The sequence below is a fragment of the Rhinolophus ferrumequinum genome, chromosome 21, assembly GCF_004115265.2.
Source record: "Rhinolophus ferrumequinum isolate MPI-CBG mRhiFer1 chromosome 21, mRhiFer1_v1.p, whole genome shotgun sequence".
Taxonomy (NCBI): Eukaryota; Metazoa; Chordata; class Mammalia; order Chiroptera; family Rhinolophidae; genus Rhinolophus; species Rhinolophus ferrumequinum.
This window is the reverse complement of record NC_046304.1, coordinates 48,710,921-48,728,220: the sequence shown is the minus strand read 5'-3', so window position 1 is coordinate 48,728,220 and position 17,300 is coordinate 48,710,921. Positions and strand designations below refer to the sequence as shown.

At 48.3% G+C, this 17,300-nt stretch overlaps 1 protein-coding gene across 1 annotated transcript; it reads right to left on the bottom strand.

Moving 5' to 3' along the window:
* Positions 1–11,228: 11,228 nt before the first annotated feature.
* On the bottom strand, positions 11,229–17,047 carry SSTR2 (somatostatin receptor 2). The gene is made up of 2 exons (XM_033088994.1): positions 16,805–17,047; positions 11,229–12,708 (listed from the first exon to the last, which is right to left on the bottom strand). The coding sequence occupies exon 2, from the start codon at positions 12,615–12,617 to the stop codon at positions 11,508–11,510; it is 1,110 nt and encodes a 369-aa protein (XP_032944885.1). The 5' UTR covers positions 12,618–12,708; positions 16,805–17,047; the 3' UTR covers positions 11,229–11,507.
* Positions 17,048–17,300: the final 253 nt, after the last annotated feature.

Sequence of the window (17,300 nt, the reverse complement as noted above, 5' to 3'; positions counted from 1 at the left end):
CTGTTTCATCACAGGAATGCTGCCTGGTGCAGTGGCCTCCTCAGCGTCCTACGGATATAGCCGCCACCTGAGGCTATTCAGCTCTGATGATGAAAGTTTGCTGGGATATCTTCCTCTGGGATACAGCATAACTTGGGAGCAGGCAGTTGTCAAGTCCACCTTTCCTTGGGATGCTGCATTGGCAGGATCACGTCCCATCCTGTGATTCACACGGCCTGAAATTATAAAGACCAGCTAACGACAGCTTAGAATATTTAAAGTTCAAAGACTCAGGTGGGGAAGTCCGGTCTCTGAGAGCTTTAGGAGGAGGTATGCTTGCAGGAAGCTCTCCTTCCACTGAGTTGTGAAGTTCGTGTGTCGTGTGTTTTAGTTAAGTTCTTCCAGGCTAGTTGGAAACATCAACCCTGCTTAGCCCAAAGGCTGGATGATAAAAAGGCTCTGAGTCCTTAGAAGTGAGAAAATGTTCAGATCGAGTATTTGCAAATACAGTTTGGGAGCACATGAGCCAATCCGTTGACTAAAACGTATAGAACAGCCTGGTTGGTTTCCCACAGGCCTTTGCTGTCTGGGGGGTAGTGGAGAAGTATACTCCTCGACTTTTGAATTTGAAAAGTTGTGCTAATGAGTTTATATCTTGTGAAGGGAGAGCATAAAGTTGTATTCTGCAATGTCAGTGCTCAAAGCAGAGTTGAATCTGTGGGTGTTGACCACCCAGAATGCTGTGTGAGTGGGTGGGGCACGAACCCTCCATCCCTTTTGCAGCTCCCAAGCCGTCCAATGGTCATTTTCTCAAAATCCAGTTTATCGTTTAGGGTTTAGAGAGTGCTTCTAAGGTTGCAAGCCCCCAAGGGCCCCTCTGTTGTGTCTGTACCAGGTGGAAGTTTACATGAACTCGCTCCAGTGATTCCAATAGACCGTGGGCAGCTCTGAGCGTGCTGGGTTCCTGACAGAGGAGAGCCCATGGATTGGAGAGCTGGTGGTTCTCTGCGCACCTCCTCCCGCCACCTCATCCATTCTGTCCCCCTCTCTGGAGGCTGACCTCTGTGGACTGCCTTGCCTGGCTGTTTTGCCCTCCGGCTCTGGTTGATTTCCGTCATGGGAGGAGATCAAACGGATCCACTGTGATTCTGGCCTTTGGCTGAATTACTTTGTGGCCACGTCTCCTGTTGGGTCTCACTGGGCTCTCCCAACATCATCTTCTCCCTGGGCCCTGCAGCTCTAGGGCTGCTGAAGGCTCCACTTTTACCTGGTCTCTGGGCACCTCATCTCTCTCCTGCTGATGTCCTCACGCCTCCCCACACCGCTGCACGCAGTGCCTTCATTACATTCATGTCAGTTAAACCCCTCTGAGTGTGCCATCTGTTTCTAGCAGGACGTGAAAGCAATACAGACGGTTATAGACCCGGGATTAACAGCTTGATCCTCTCCCTCTGGTTAGTGCCAGGCCCCAAGCCAACCATGGTCTCACTCTGGAGGAAGAACAAAGAGCTCAGAAATTTGTCACATGCCCGATTTCCAGAACGCTCTGGAATATGAGGCTCTGTTTAGGGAAGTGAGAAGTTATAGCCCTGGTCCATTTTGGCAGAGACCAGAATTCAGTTAGGCTTAGCCAAGGAAGAAAGTCCTCCAGCTGGAAAGGAACACGCTCTGTGTGGACAGAAAGCGTGTAGCATTTTATTGGGCAGACAATGCATTTGCTTTTCTGTACCGGACTTGGCTTTCATCTTGCATCACAGGGTTGGTTTCGATAGAGCCAGCTAAGCTTTCCATTAATGGCAAAATTAGAAGCCGGGGTTTAATATTCGCCCATTTGGAAAATGATCAGTTGTTTAACAACCAAAAAGTGTCTGATCTTCTTTTGCTGTGATTAAAGGGGAGAGAACTTAATATTTACCGGGCACCTCTATGCACCTGATAATGTAATAAATTATTGAAACTATTTTCTTTCATCCAATCTTTACGCAATTCTGTGAGGTACGTGGTGTTACGCCCGTTGTGCAGACAGGAAGTGTGGGCTCTGGGTTGTCAAGGGCATGAATGAGGTCCCATATCCCACAGGTGCAAGTGCAATGTGGCAAAGTGGGTGAGAGGGTAGGTTCTGGGCAGGAGACGCAAGTATGCGCCGTGCGCCTCAGTTTCCTCATCTGTAGAAGGGGCTTCCCAGGAGTCCCTACTTCCTAGAGTTCTTGTGGGAATTGAATTGAGAGGATGCATATCAAGTGCTTACAGCCCGGCTTGGTACATTGTGGGCACTCCAAACACTTGCTAATTTTCTTTTTGGATTTTAGCAGTCTCATTTGGAGTTAAGACTCTTTGTTTTAAGCAGCTGGACATTTTTGTTATGTTTTGATTTTGAGTGAAAGGGAGACAAGGAGGTGACAAAAAGTTGTCTTCTTTGACCTAATTTTAAAACTCTTGACATTTGTCCACGACCCGTTTTGTTATCAGCTAGACCTAGCATGTCTTTGTGGCATTTTCAGAGCACCTCTTTTGTCATCGGCTTTACAATGACTTAACCATGCTATTGAAACGAGGCTACAAAATCTAGAAGAAATCAGATAGGGCCATTAAAAATCAGTCAGTCCTGGGGCAGCCGGTTAGCTCAGCTGGTTAGAGCGTGGTGCTCTTAACAACAAGGTTGCCGGTTCGGTCCCCACATGGGCCACTGCGAGCTGCTCCCTCCACAACTAGATTGAAACAACTACTTGACTTGGAGCTGATGGGTCCTGGAAAAACACAAATAAATAAAAGTTAAAAAAAAACAATCAGTCAGTCCTTGGACAAAATAGCACTCACCAGTGACTGTCAATTTTTAAACTTTTATTTTTCTTTTGCTTCCAAACCAATGATTGCTAAGACAGCTAGAAAACAGTTTATAGGCTTTTCGTGGGACTTAGAGTTTTAAAACAAATTGCAAAATTCCAGAGTTTCCAGTTCAGTGTTTCGGGAAACCTGGAAAGTATAGGTTATGTCACTTGGGATTCTGGCCCATTTTCCTGAACATGTGGGGTCTTTTTCAGAGATAGATGGGGACAGAGGGGAGTCCCCATACCTGGCCTAAGGAACAAACTTAAGTCTGAATCCCTTCCATTGAAAGTACAATTTCATGTGAAGGTCGTTTATTAAACAGGACACTTGCAAATAAAAAATAATCAAGTCACTAAAAAGAACTGATTGCGTCTTGCTGTCTAGTATATACAATCAATTGTAATAGCAAAGATAGAGGTACATTTACCTGACAGGAAACATACACATACAAAAGCAGTAGCAGCTTATGTGAAAGCAAAACCAGTTTTAGCGATTTTTTCTAAATTCTGGACATGCAGGAATGACACATTAGCAAGAGTAGCCACATTCGAAATCCCATAAGAATAATAGCTTATGTGCACACCTAGTCTTGATATATTAAAACCATCCTTCGCATCACATAATTGAAACTGTTTTTGCAGTTGGGGTGCTGAAGGCTTTTTTCTGGATGTCCCAGGTTTCCTTGTATCCACAGAGTGTGGAAGGAGAAGAAAACTCCATTAAACCTTCAAAGACGGGTGGAAACGAACACAAAGGCTCGCATTTCACGATCACCACCACCTCCAGAAAGAGGCTGGGAAGGGGTGATGACAAACAGTGTCAGCACCACTCAAAAAAACGGAAGTCGGGGCCGGCCCGGGGGTTCAGGCGGTTGGAGCTCCGTGCTCCTAACTCCGAAGGCTGCCGGTTCGATCCCCACATGGGCCAGTGGGCTCTCAACCACAAGGTTGCCAGTTCGACTCCCGCAAAGGATGGTGGGCTGTGCCCCCTGCAACCAGCAATGGCAACTGGACCTGGAGCTGAGCTGCGCCCTCCACAACTAAGACTGAAAGGACAACAACTTGACTTGGAAAAAAGTCCTGGAAGTACACACTGTTCCCCAATAAAGTCCTGTTCTTCTTCTTCAATTAAAAAATCTTTAAAAAAAAACCCCAAAAACAGAAGTCGGATGAAATGCTGTGTGGGAGCATGTGTACAAAGAATTTTCAGTCTCCTTGGATAATGATTGATCTACTGCTTGTAAAAACTCGCTGTCGTTTATTGGTGAGTGGCAGCCAGAGAGTGATGGGTAGAGTTTGAAATAAGGAGAGTCTACGTTAGAAAAAATGCACTGTACATGTTAAACTATCTTTAAATGCATCCTAAATAGTCAACTTCATACACTCCACACTCTGTTCTTTCCTGGAGAGATGGTTCTCAGGCTGTTGGAAACTCAGATGCAGGTTTTTGAATGATTCTGGATAGCTGAATTGTCTGCTGTTACTTTTGTTCACCATCCAACAGGGTGAGCTGGGCGGCTGCTCCTGGAGCTGTGCGGCTGGGGTGGCTGATTTCTTCCTGTGAACAGATGGGAGATCAGTCTCCACTAGCTGGTGGTTGTGACCGCCAGCCTTTTTCTCCCGCTCAGCTAGGTATTCAATTCCTGTCCGAGGCCACGCAATGACCCAAAGGAGGGAGAGGCGGAGAGAAAGAATGAGGCCTGGGTCTGGGTCGTCCACCCCTAGGGTTAAATGCCTCTGCCGACTGTTTCCTTCGAAACCCGTTTCCAACCTGATTTGATGAAAAGTGTCCTCTTCTGTTCTGTAAACGTGGGCATTGCGGCAAAAGGAGAAGACATTTTTAAAATTTCAAATTTTAACTCTAAATATGAGAGAGCCTGTTTTGAAAGAGATCAAGGGTATCGTTAAAGGAAGCAAACTCTGATGGGTTCAATTTCAGAAATGTGAGACCCGCCACTGAAAGGCAGCGTCCAGGTCCTGATTCCACCACAGAACCTGGACCTCTGCTGACCTCGGCACTCTCTAAGGTGAAGCTGACCCCCAACGGCAGGCTTTACTGCTGAGTGACTGCCACCTCAGTGCCGCACTGTGGTTCTTCTCCAGCAACCGGGGTTTATTTCATTGGTCCTGGAGGCAGGGGTCTTCAAAATCCCAAGCCCTCTAAGTACCAACTTCCACGTCGGCCCACCAGCCCAGAACCATGTTGCTGATGGCCGCTCAGTCGGACTAGAAATGTTCCTTAGGAGCCAGGAGGAATGGGTTTCCTTGGCTGCAAAGACGGCCCCTAGCAGAGGCCACAGGTGGCGTGGTTGGGGGTGCGGTTCTGCCACCTTCCAGTGGATAAGCCCTGGAGCCAGGACATAGATAGCAAAGGTGACTGCAGAGAAGAAAAGTGAAATAGCTGTGGCCCGTCGTCGCCTCCCCTAGCAAGCCTGCCATCAATAAAACAGCGCCCATCTATCTGGGAGTTTGGAAGAGACACTTAGGAGACAATTTTAATCTGTCAAAGGCATTAAGCGGAAGCCAAACAAAGTGAGTCTTCATCCCGTCAGAGCCTTTGCTCCGGAAGTGTCTACACTCCAGTTTGGCAGCACAGCTGGGCCTAAGCTGACTTTAATTAATCTTGAGAATGAATCCTGCAGATCAGGCTTCTGTTCATCAAAGGAAGATACAGCAACGCTCTCTCCCGCATCCCATACCGGCAGGTACTCAGAAAGCACAGGGTGAGCTGATGTAGAGAGCGGAGCCATGGACACGGACAGGAGCGGGAGCGGGGGCAAGGGAGGACATCTTCTACGTTGAACAGAGATTTTGGACGTGTGCCCATGGCTGAGGAAGAGAACCGCAGTTCATTTTCTTGGTGGCCGAGCATCTCAGCATCCCCCAAAGTGTTCAACCTCAGATTTGCATTGCGAAGCTTGGTGGGGGAGGCGGGAGGAATGTCGATTTATTAAAACACTGTTGTTGATGGGGTGGCCGGGTGGCTCAGTTGGTTAGAGCGTGAGCTCTCAACAACAAGGTTGCCGGTTCAATTCCCGCATGGGATGGTGGGCTGCGCCCCCTGCAACTAAAGGCTGAAAATGGCAACTGGACTTGGAGCTGAGCTGCGCCCTCCACAACTAGATTGAAGGACAACGACTTGGAGCTGATGGGGCCTGGAGAAACACACTGTTCCCCAATATTCCCCAATAAAAATTTATAAAAAACAAAACAGAACAAAACACTGTCGTTGATGAGAATCAATTTGAGAATTGCTTGGAGTGATTTTTCTGCAAAGAAACTGTATTTTTTTTCCCCGCAAAAACATTGCTGTTAGCAGAATGTGTGGTTGATTAGTGGGGATGATTTGTAGTAAACCATTTGCACCCCTTTCCAAGTTTTTTTTTTTTTTTTAATGGAGCTGGCCTGTTATTGCAGGGGTGGCTGGCTGGCGCTAGGCGTGTGGTCTGTGGCATGGCGTGGATCCACTGGGTGAGAAACCAGCTCATGCGCAATGCCCCCCTCCCTCATCTAGAAAAAAGTGACTTACTATCCCTAGACTTCAAATGAGCCAGCCAGTGCAGTTATCTCCGTCCGCTGAGAACCGTGCAGTATCTCTGTGTTGGAGATTTTGCCTTAGCAATGTAGGTTTATTGTGTGTGTGTACATGTGTGTCACACGTGTGCAGCACGTGTGTGCATGTGTATCACACGTGAGCAGGCCTCTCGCTGTGCCTCACGTGTGTGTGTGCCACACGTGCTCTGTTGCATGACACGTGTGCATTGTTGTGTATGTTGGAGAGCGCCGACTACAGTGAAAGTTGAGGAGGCCTTGAGAACTTTAGAAGACCATCCCTTTCTCCGGAGACGTGGGATGCTGGTTCATGTCAAGAAGACAGCTAAGCCTTGGTTATGTTATACGAGAACCATTTGGGTTTCTTGTTAAAAAATAATATCCATGAGAAAATTATCCGCTCCCTCGATCATGACCAGATCTGTCGCCTGGGGCTGGGGACCCTCACAGGAACTGACACCCCAGCCATCTGCGAGGTCAGGGGAGCACTGCCCAGGAGCAGGTGCCCCCGGTGGGACCTGGTGAGCTCACAGGGAGTCCGGTAAACCTGATCGTGGCTCTGGCTCTTTTGAGACTAGCACTTTTCCCTCAGGGTTCCCGTACCAGCCACTTTGTAATCTATTCTTTGGAAGGACCCGGGACGTCTGTGTCTCCTTCTGTCCCAGTCTGATTTGGTAGACTGTAGCACACCCCTTTCTCTCTAAAGTGACTGTCACTGCAAAGAGACCTTCTCTACTGCTTAAGCAGTTGGAGGCCCCAGTCACTGAATAATTGAGTGGGCCAGCGTGTGGGAAGCCATTTCAGGCCTTGCATCACGCTCCTCAACAGGCTTTTCTCAGAGGACAGGGCAGTTTTCTCTCTAACCACTACGTGCCTCTTCGGCTTCCAGTCCCAGCAGGATCAGGATGGGACGTGAGCCACCTCTCCCGACCAGACACCAATATTCTGGCAAAGAGTTCTTTTTCCCCCACCATCTGTCCCTTCAGTAATGCTGAGAGAGGAGAGAGAGGAAAAAATGAAGCCTCCCCCCTCTCCATTTAAATCCCTCTCCACCCACCTGAAGTTGACTGTGTCATCCGCTCGCTCATGTTTAAAGTCTTTGTCCAACGGCAGGCAGACGTTCACTGAGCCTCGTCATAGAGCCACAACATTTCATTTCATGATATTATACTCACTTTTAATCTTGGAAGAACCAGTAATGTTTTATGTTCAGCTTGGTTAAGTCTTGGTTAACATTTAGCTCTGGTTTTAAGCAGAGTCAAGACACCTACAACCTGACACGGTGTTCTAAAGTAGAAAACTTCTTGATCAGCCTGTGTTTGATCACTGCTAAGGTAAAGGAAGGGGTGGGCAGTCGTTGAAAGTGTCCGTGGGGGTGGAAGGTGTGAAAGCTTGTCCTTGAGCTGTTATTCTCAACCCTAATAGCCTGCCAACTCAGATAACAGAGCTACAAAAGCTTTTTAGCTGTAAGTAAAATACAGTCCCTTGTGCCTACTTCCTTGCTGAGCTGCTGGAATAAAAAAATTAGAGACTCTGCCTGTGGGAATGTCCCCAGAAATTTACTTAGTAGAAGCAAAGCAGCCACTTAGGTAAAGGTTTCTTCTGATAGAACATTTGGTAGGGAATTCGGTGTTTTTGAATCTGGCAAAAATGAGGCAAGTGATCGAGGATAAGTCATTACTTACAGGCTCACAAGCTCAGCTTGTCAGCTGTTGTGATTCTTAGGATGATACGTGTTTCAGGAACCCTCGTTGGACCTTCCCAACCATACAGGGAAATGTGTGATGACCTTCTTGCCATATTTCTTCGCAAGGCCAAGGTTCATTTCTGCCCTCCACTGTGACTTTGCTGTCGTGATTGAACTGTCACATTTGGAGCTGACTAGGGGCATGTATCTCGACAGCAATTGACTTCCTACCTGTCTCCGTGACCAGACTGTACACTTTTCCAGAACAGCGCTCCTGTGTAGGGCAGCCGGGGCCGATCGCTTCCACCATCAACACTTGTATTCGGTCATGGAGAAGAGGTTACCTCTGTGTAAGCAAATAGACTCCAGTTCGCTGCCAGCTCTGGAAGTCCCATCCACCAGTCCACATTTTTTTCTCTGCAGACCACTTATGATAGGTATATAAACCCATGCAAAAATAAAAAGAGGTACAGTTGTGACACTGTTGAAGTTGTTACACAATACGCATGCAGTGAAATCCCACACCGTCACTAAAGGAAAGGTCGGCTACAAGTTTAGCTCAGGGCTTCCCAGCAGCCACAAGTAACAGAGAGTGCCTCCTCCCCGTCTTCTTTTTTCTCCTCCGTATTTTCCTTCTCTGTAAGAACAAGCAAAGGAAAGAAATGCAATGTTCTGCCGTCATCCAGGGTCCTTTTCGTTGTATCTTCTTAGACTGTCCCAAACTATGGCATGAACCCCACCAAAGTTTCAACTCCATGTCCAATATTTCTGAACTCTCTGTTGCTGAGACACAAGCTGACACCATTGAACACAGGCCACAATGGCAGATTCTCTCTCCCGGTACTTTTCTCACTAAATCCACTTAGGTTTAATCAGCGCTTAACTACCCATGCTAATGGAAGGTAGGTAGTCGCTTGCAACAATCCCAGTGATCAGGTATCCTAAAATCAATCGAGTGCATTATTTTTTATTCTCTCCCAGCACCCAGCAGATTTGTCTTCGTAATAAAATGTTGAGCGGAGGCCAAGATTAAATTTTGGAATTAAAATTATGTTAACATTGAACTGAAAATGTCAATTCCCTCTTGGATAAAACAACCAGAGAGCAAGTAATCGTTGAAAGAGATAGTTCAAAAAGTGGAGAATACCTCTTCATGTAGGAGAGACCTGACCTTACCTGAGTGGAATTACAGCCTCAATCATCAAGGCTCCATCTGGTAGCCTTCAAGATCATTCTGCCGGTTGAGTACTCACAGTATACTGGCTGTGCATTTTGTTTCGAGACATGGCTGCTTTGGACCCCAGCTTCCTTGGAGGCAATTTCTCTGATCACGAGGCCATGAGTGCTATAGAATTACTCTTTTTGCTTTGAAATTATTTTTTTACCAAGTCTCCACCCCTTGGAATCACTTCCCTAAGTAAAAAATCAGCATTTATTCAAAGACCCTGGAACATCTCCTATTATAATAATGTTGGGTTTAAAGCGTTTCATTCCAAATCTTTGCTTGTTTTTTATGAAAGACGAGGAGGAGGAGGTGGGGAAGGGAAAGGGAAGAGTCACTCTCAGGTGTGGCTGCTGGGAAGTCCTGAGCTGAACTTGTCGCTGACCCTTCAGTGCTGGTGTGGGATTTTACTGCATGCATTTTTGTGTGACAACTTTCCCTGGCATCTCTTGTGATTGTACCTCTTTTTATTTTTGCAAGGATTTATTTATCTGTCGTAAATCTCACTGAACATATTTTTCTAGGGCACAGTAAGTACTTTTGGCAATGAGGCGGAATGAATAATATAGACAGCTGGAATAAAGACGGCACATTCATGATCGCCACACGTGGAGTTCCTGGTCATTCCCACAGTCAAACAGCCCTTGCGTAGGGAGCCGGAAGAGGCAAGCTCAGTTTAGAATACGGTAAAATCTGTATGTGAGACACTAAGAAGGAGCTTTTCATATAAACCCAGAGGTGATGGCATCCTGACAAACACCCTAGAAATTGTGTTCAGTCAATCAAAAGGGGCGTCATCTCATTTCCTATCACTTGTCCATGAGCCCATCTGTAATTTCAGGGAGAAAGAAAAAAAAATGGTGCAAAGTGCCTGTCTATGGCAGTGCTTGAGGAATATCTTGAGTCTGTGGCTTTGGAGGTCAGACGCGTAATGTGTGTGTAGTGGGTGAGGAAGGTGGCGCGGCCTTACCTATGAGAATGGGGCACCCTCACTGCTCACACCCGCACACCCGTAATGCTATATATTTATTGGCTGGTGCATGTGCTTATTATGTGTAGGGAACATTGTCCTCAGGTCTTTAGTGGGCATTGTGATTTCCTCAGTGCCCAGTCCTTTAAAAACTCCTTTGAGGGGTTGTTGAATTACCTTTCCATCAGGAAGCCATGCCTGGCATTAAAAAAAAAACACAATTTTCATGGTTTCTTATAAAGATGTAATTTTGCTTCATTCTTACTCATTTATTTTCATGATGGGGAGAATCAAATTGTTTCCCCACAAGAACTGTAGTCTGTTTTTAGCCTTGCACGTTAGTGATTTCCATCACCCCCTTTCCTTGGTTCCCTAAGAAAAATTAAAGCAATTTGAGAAGAAAAAATGCAGTGTTATAACAAAGCCAGCCTTGTCTTGATAAATGCAGTGATTGATGACCATAACCATTGAGGTCATTTTGGGTAAATGAATCATTCTTTGATTATACCTAAGAAGAGGAAACACATGAATTTATGTTCTGGCTCCTCATATATCTTCTACCTTCCCCTTCTTGCTTTGATCTAACTTGCCTGAAAGGAATGAAGCAGATGCCCAGGGGAAGAGGCTGGACACGTATAAATTTAAGGGGCCCTCTTTAAGAAAAAGAATACAAAAACATATTCCTTTTATAATTTTTTACAAAAATATGTGGCCGTGTGAACCTACTGCCCAAACCAGCAAGATCCCTGAAGCTTGAACTTTTATTGGCTCCATGGATAGTCCATTTCTGCAGGTACCATATTGTAATTAACGCCCAAATGCACTACGCACACTTGAATTTGCTACTTGTGTGTTTATACACAGGAAATGTAGATAATGACTGTACAGGGGTTAGATAGGAATATACAAGTGTAATACAAGATTACATATTGGGTTCGAAACACACAAATACACAGATATCGCTGTCTACCTTTGCTGAGCTTCAGCATGTCAAAGGATCACATCCAGATGATCACCTCTTTTCCAGACTTTGAACTGTCTGCCAGTATTTCAAAGTTCACTTTTAGGGGGAGTTAATCAATTTAACACACATCAGTCACTCAGACACGCCGACTCAAACACGGTTCTCTGAATTGGACTCATGCGGAACAATTCCCTATTCTAGAAGCCAGGTGCGGTGGGTGGGAGGAAGGAAGTGGGTGGGGTAGGGGGTACATTGCCGGTTGGCAGAGCTTGGCGCTGTGTTGTTTTATTTCTGTTCTAGGCAGTTCAGATACTGGTCTGGAGGTCTCCATTGAGGAGGGTTCTCTGCGTCTCTGTGGTCTCGTTCAGTCGGGATTTATCCTGCTTGCTGTCACTCCGTTCCCCGTCGTCTGTGCCGCTCATCTTGACCAAACAGAGGACATTCTGGAAGCTCTTCTTGAAGTTGTCAGACAAGAAGGCATACAGGATGGGGTTGGCACAGCTATTGGCATAGGTGAGGACCACCACGAAGTCAAACATGCCTTTTAGGGCTGGAGTGGGGCTGATGGCCACCGAGACTGAGGAGACATTGAATATGTAGAAGGGGAGCCAGCAGAAAATAAATACAGCCACCACTATGGACACCATCCGGGTGACCTTCTTCTCAGACTTTTTCCTCTTGGAGGAACCCACTCGGATTCCAGAGGACTTCACCTTGATGATAATGAACAGGTAGCAAAGACAAATGATGGTGAGGGGCACCAGGAAGCCCAGGATGAAGGCGTAGATAATGAACCCTGTGTACCATGCCCCAGATTCCCCAGGCCAGTTAATGGTGCAGCTGCTCCTCCCCCACTGGTTGCTCCGGAGCCCGGCATATATCATAATCGGCAAGATGACCAGCAGAGAGACGCCCCACACAGCCACATTGATCATCTTGGCTGTCCGGGGTCTCCTCCACTTGGCCGACTTGATGGGGTGGACGACAGCCAGGTAGCGGTCAATGCTCATGACGGTCAAGCAGAAAATGCTGGTGAACTGGTTGATGCCGTCCACAGTCATGACCACCCGGCAGATGGCCTTGCCGAAGGGCCAGTGGACCAGAGCCACCTGCATGGCCAAGAAGGGCAGACCCAGCATGAAGAGCTCGTCAGCGATGGCCAGGTTGAGGATGTAGATGTTGGTGACGGTCTTCATCTTGGCGTAGCGCAGGATGACGTAAATGACAAGCGTGTTGCCACACAACCCAACGATGCAGACCACGAAATATATGAACGTGAGGACCGCATTGCTCGTCAGATCGTAGTATGGCTCTGTCTGGTTTGAGCTGTTGGCTGCCGCCACTGAGCCATTGAGGTCGAATGGAGAGGAAAGCAATGGTCGGCTCCCGTTGTACAGGCCATACGCCATATCCATGGCTGCCTTTGTGTCTTAGGCTCGTTCCAACCAGCCAACGGTCTTATTCTCACCTTAATGGGTCCTGAAGGCAAAGGATCCACTGTGTCATCTGCAAGGGAAAAAGGAAGATTGACTCATCAGTCAGAGGCTACTTTAAGCTCTCGCCAGCTTTCTGTGTCTCTGGTTTACTCTCTCAGACATAGTCTTCAGCTGAAAATTATCTTTGCACATCGACGAAGAGCTATCAGCCCATTCTCGTCAGTGTGCAGAATTTTTGAGTTGTTTGTCCAGTAGTGGAGAAGGGTCTGGGTTAAGCCGTCATAGTTTATCTTGTCATCTTTGGTGACGCACATGTGGGAGATGGTTGTGGCTGCAAAAAACATGTACTTTGATCCCTAAGAAGTTGAGTGGTCCAAACTGTAAAAAGGCAGAGTGTGGAGAAGTCCAGCCTCTGACCTCCGAGGCTGTTGGCCTTTCCCCATGAGGAAATCTATGCTGACCTGCCTACTTCTTTGGAGTTTTTCCATTCTGAAAACTCAATAGTGGAAAAATCCCGGACTTCAGAGGTAAAACAAACCAGGGTTCCACCACAGAACCCGTGTGACTTTCTGCCCAGCACCTAACTGCTCTGGCTCTCATTTGTTAAAATGGGGGTGTGGTGAAGGTTAAATGATGAAATGTATATGAAAACGCCTCACGGAGTGTTGGGCTCATAATCGGAGCTCAATAAATATCTTTTCCCCCTTTTTTCCTCTGCCATCTCCTTTATCTCTGTTATTGAAATCAGCCTATATATAATGAACCAATTTAGTCTTAAATATTTTTTTAAAAATCTGGCTTGCTTTTGTTTTTAAAATGTATGTTTTAGTCTATTTCTGGTTTTCTAATACCCCGTTCTTGACCTCCTTGTCGCCTTGGAGCCCCTTCCTGAGTTTCCTCAGCATGATGCTGCTCCAGGATCCCAGAGAATGTGCCTGCGATCCCCGGATTAAGGACAAAAACAGGAGCCATGTTCATTCACAGAAGGGAACAGAAGTTTCCAAACCCTGATGTAGCTCCTTCACACTCACTGTCCCCTTGATCTTCCCCACAATTCAACAAGTACTGACTGCCCAGCATTGAACTCCACTTTCCATGGGACCCAAACGAAGCAGAAGTCCCTCGGAGGCCTTAGGCCACTGACTTTGTTGATGATATAAGATCCACTGTGATTTAAACTCGTTCCTTCCATGGAGGAGCCTTCCCAATCCGGACTGGCTCCCTAGTTGACCACCTCTGCCACCTTCACCAAGCTCTGTCTGAATCCTGAATCTCCATTTCACAGATGAGGAAACCGAGGCGTAGAGAGTTTAAGCAACTTGCTCCCATTGCCTGTACAGAATTGCTGGAGCTGGGATTTGAACACAGGGCACCCACATCTTCTGTACTTTTCACAGCATCACATCTGCTGCTCAGTGGACTGGAAAACTAGCAGCTAATAATGAGGCTTTGGTCTGAAGCAGCTGACTCCTGTTTTACCTCCATGCTGAGAAAATAATTGTAACACTGTTGGCTCGGCCTAAGGTATAAGACAATAGCTTATCACGTAATTAAATGGCTTATCGACAGTCATTCCAGAACCATCACTAGGGGCTTCTTTATTCTGGACACCAGGGATATAGGAATGAACAAGACATGGGTGGTACTCTCTAGGAGGTGACAATTCAGGAGGGGAGCCGGGCCAGGAAGCCAGCACATGTCAGGTGCGAGCTGCAGCGAGAACCAAGGACTTAAGAATGCCTTAGCCCTCCTGAGCTGTGCAGAAAAGGCTTCTTAAGAGGGAGGCTTGAGCTGAGTCTTGAATATATGAAGAGTGAAGCAAGGAGGTCATTCCTGGAAGAGGGAAGGTGGTAAAGGGAAGGTGTGTTCGGCACACGGTGGGAATAATTCCCTTGGCGGACACAGTTCCCCTGAGCAGGGCACTTTTCCTGGTGCCTGAGTGAAGATTGGACATTGCTCCTTTATGCTTGGAGAGACTCCTGAGGATGTAAGGGGAACTTAGCCGGCAACAAGTGCTTGAGGAGCCGTTTTTGCCTCTGACTCATTTTGCCCTGCCAGGCTCATTGCTTCTTTTCTCTGTGCTAATCTCCCCATCACACAACTGTCTATAACGTGGGATTGGCTTTGTGGCTGACCTTTCTGCGAAGTACTTTGGAGGACCCAGGATTTAATGTCTGCATTGGGTAAAAAGCATAAATTGGTAGCTATTAAAAACAGCTGTAAAGGAACCTTTTTTTTTTTTTTAATATCTCTAGATTAACTTGGGTTGTTCCCACTGTCACTTCTAACTGGCTTGTCAGTTACTTTAATTCTACAGACCCAGAATCCTATTTAAGCCGGCTGCATTGGAGTGCAATTAATCATTAACAATTCCAGAGTCCCATCTGTGTAACACGCAAGGTCACACTCCAATGTCTGGGTAAGACTGAAGACCCCTGGGTTCCAGAAGCCCTGTCTGGTATTGGTTGGGGTAGGGATGATGATGGTGCAAGTGAATGTATGCTGGAGGGTTGAATGTTGACCTCCAGACCTAAATGCGTTTTTGGCTGGCATCTCACTCAATAAGATGGAACTGCGTGGGGTCAAATAGGTTGAGAAGTAGCATTTCTCCACTTTTGAGAGCGGCAGCAATGGACAGGATTCAGACAGAGCTTGGTGAAGGTGGCAGAGCCAGTCCGGATTGGGAAGGCTCCTCCAAGGAAGAAATGAGTTTAAATCACAGTGGATCTTATTTCATCAACAAAATGTCAGTGGCCTGAGGTCTCCAGGAACTTCTGCTTCATTTGGGGTCCATGGAAAGTGGAGTCCAATGTTGCGCAGTCAGTACGTGTTGAATTGGGGTTAAATTAAATGCACAGGAAGTTTGGTTTTGTGCTTTTTCATTTTCCCAGCCTAAGAATTGTTAGTGGAAATGGCTGGTTATTGGTTTTCTCTGATCCTGGGTCCCAACTCTGTTGGAGAGGAGAGTGAGAATGGTTTCACGCATCCCCAAGCCTTACCAGAGGGGCTGTGGTTACGAGCCTAAGAATTGAGTGAGTGTTTGGATGGAGACCAGGCATCAGGGGTGGTGTGAAATCCTATTGCGCTTCGGTTTTTCTTTTCTCCCTAACGTCTTTCTTCTATTCACCCCCCACCCCCACATCCTTCCGGGCTTGCTAAACCTGAGTGGATCTCGGGGTGGCTGGAGCCTGAGCCCCACTGCTGGGGAGAGTCTACTGCCAGGTGCGCGCCACCGCGGCACTAGAGCGCCTAGGAAAAGGCCCAGAGGCGCTGGCCGAAGGGCATGGGGGAGAGGTGAGGTTCCGGACCGCTGGTACAGAAAATCCTCCGCCTGTTCACCCAATTCGCTGACCTTCAGACCCAAGGGATTCCTAAAGGATTCTCTCCTATTTGCAGGGGGAAGAAGGTAGGGATCCAAGATTGTCATGCCAGGACCCCCGGTCTCTAAACGCAAAGGAGGGTCGAGGTGTCAGAGACTGGCTGAAAGCGGGCGACAACCGCTTGGGGATTTGACTGGTGGCTCCCTCGCCGATGCGGGCCACTCAGCGGTCTGTCTCTTCAAACCTCAGCAAGCTGTCCCTTCCGCCCGGGCGCAGGGGAAACGGACCCTACATCATTTGGGATCCGTCTCCTAGGCCAGGCGGGGAGGAACAGAGAGACGCCCCTCTTTTCTCTGCCCCGGCGCCTGCCCCTCAGAGGCTGGGATGTCGGGGTGCACACCCGCAGGAGCGGGGGCAGTGTCTTCCCCTGACCCCGCAATGGCCTCGCCTTCTTCTAGTCAGTCCCTTTTAAAGGTGGCAGGGAGAGAAGTTGTCCCTGTTGCAGCCACCACCTGCATACTCGGTTGGGGGACCAGGACTGGACGGGGGCGCACGCCACGCATACCGGCATGCGGCTGTACGGACACGTCGGTTCCACACACACGATCCACAGCCCCCGACTCACGCTGGGACACCCGCAGTCGTTCATTCTCACCAGAATCACCCCCAAATGGGAAAGAGCGGAGACCCACGCACTGGGACCTACACTCAGGCACACCGAGGCGAACGCCACGGTGCAGCGTAGCAGGCGAACGCCAGGTGCCCAAGTGCGCGACTGGCGCGCTTGCTCCCTCTTTCTCTTCTCTTCTCACACACACACACACACACACACAGACCCCCCCTTACCTTTGCTTTTCCGAGGCAATCCTCTGGTTCAGCTCGCCGGAACCCAGCAGCTGTCGCCCACCCAGCCCGGCGCCAGGGCGCGCAGCAGCTTGGCTGGCACCCTGTGGTCGGCGTCCGGACCTGCCGGCTCCCGCTCGCCCCTGGCGCTGCCGAGAGCTCGCCGGGCCCGCAGACTCTGGGCGCCCAAGCGCAGGTGGAGGCTCGGGGCGCGGGTGGCTGCGCCGCCTGGACTGGCCCTGTGGAGCGGGGCCCCTCCGCACATTTCCCCCACGCCCCCCCGTTACGTCACAGCAGCTCTGCTCCGCCCACCGGTCCTGTGGGAGGATGAGGGTGAGCCAGGTGGAGGATCCTACTGGTCGGTGGCTGTGGGCACAGCTCAGACGCATGGGGAAGGGGGACCCGCATGCGGGGGCATGAAGGGCCAAGCCACTTCATTCGGCTTCCGCAAGGCTGGTGGCCGCGACGCAAGCTGCTTGTCCTCAGATTTCACAGAATC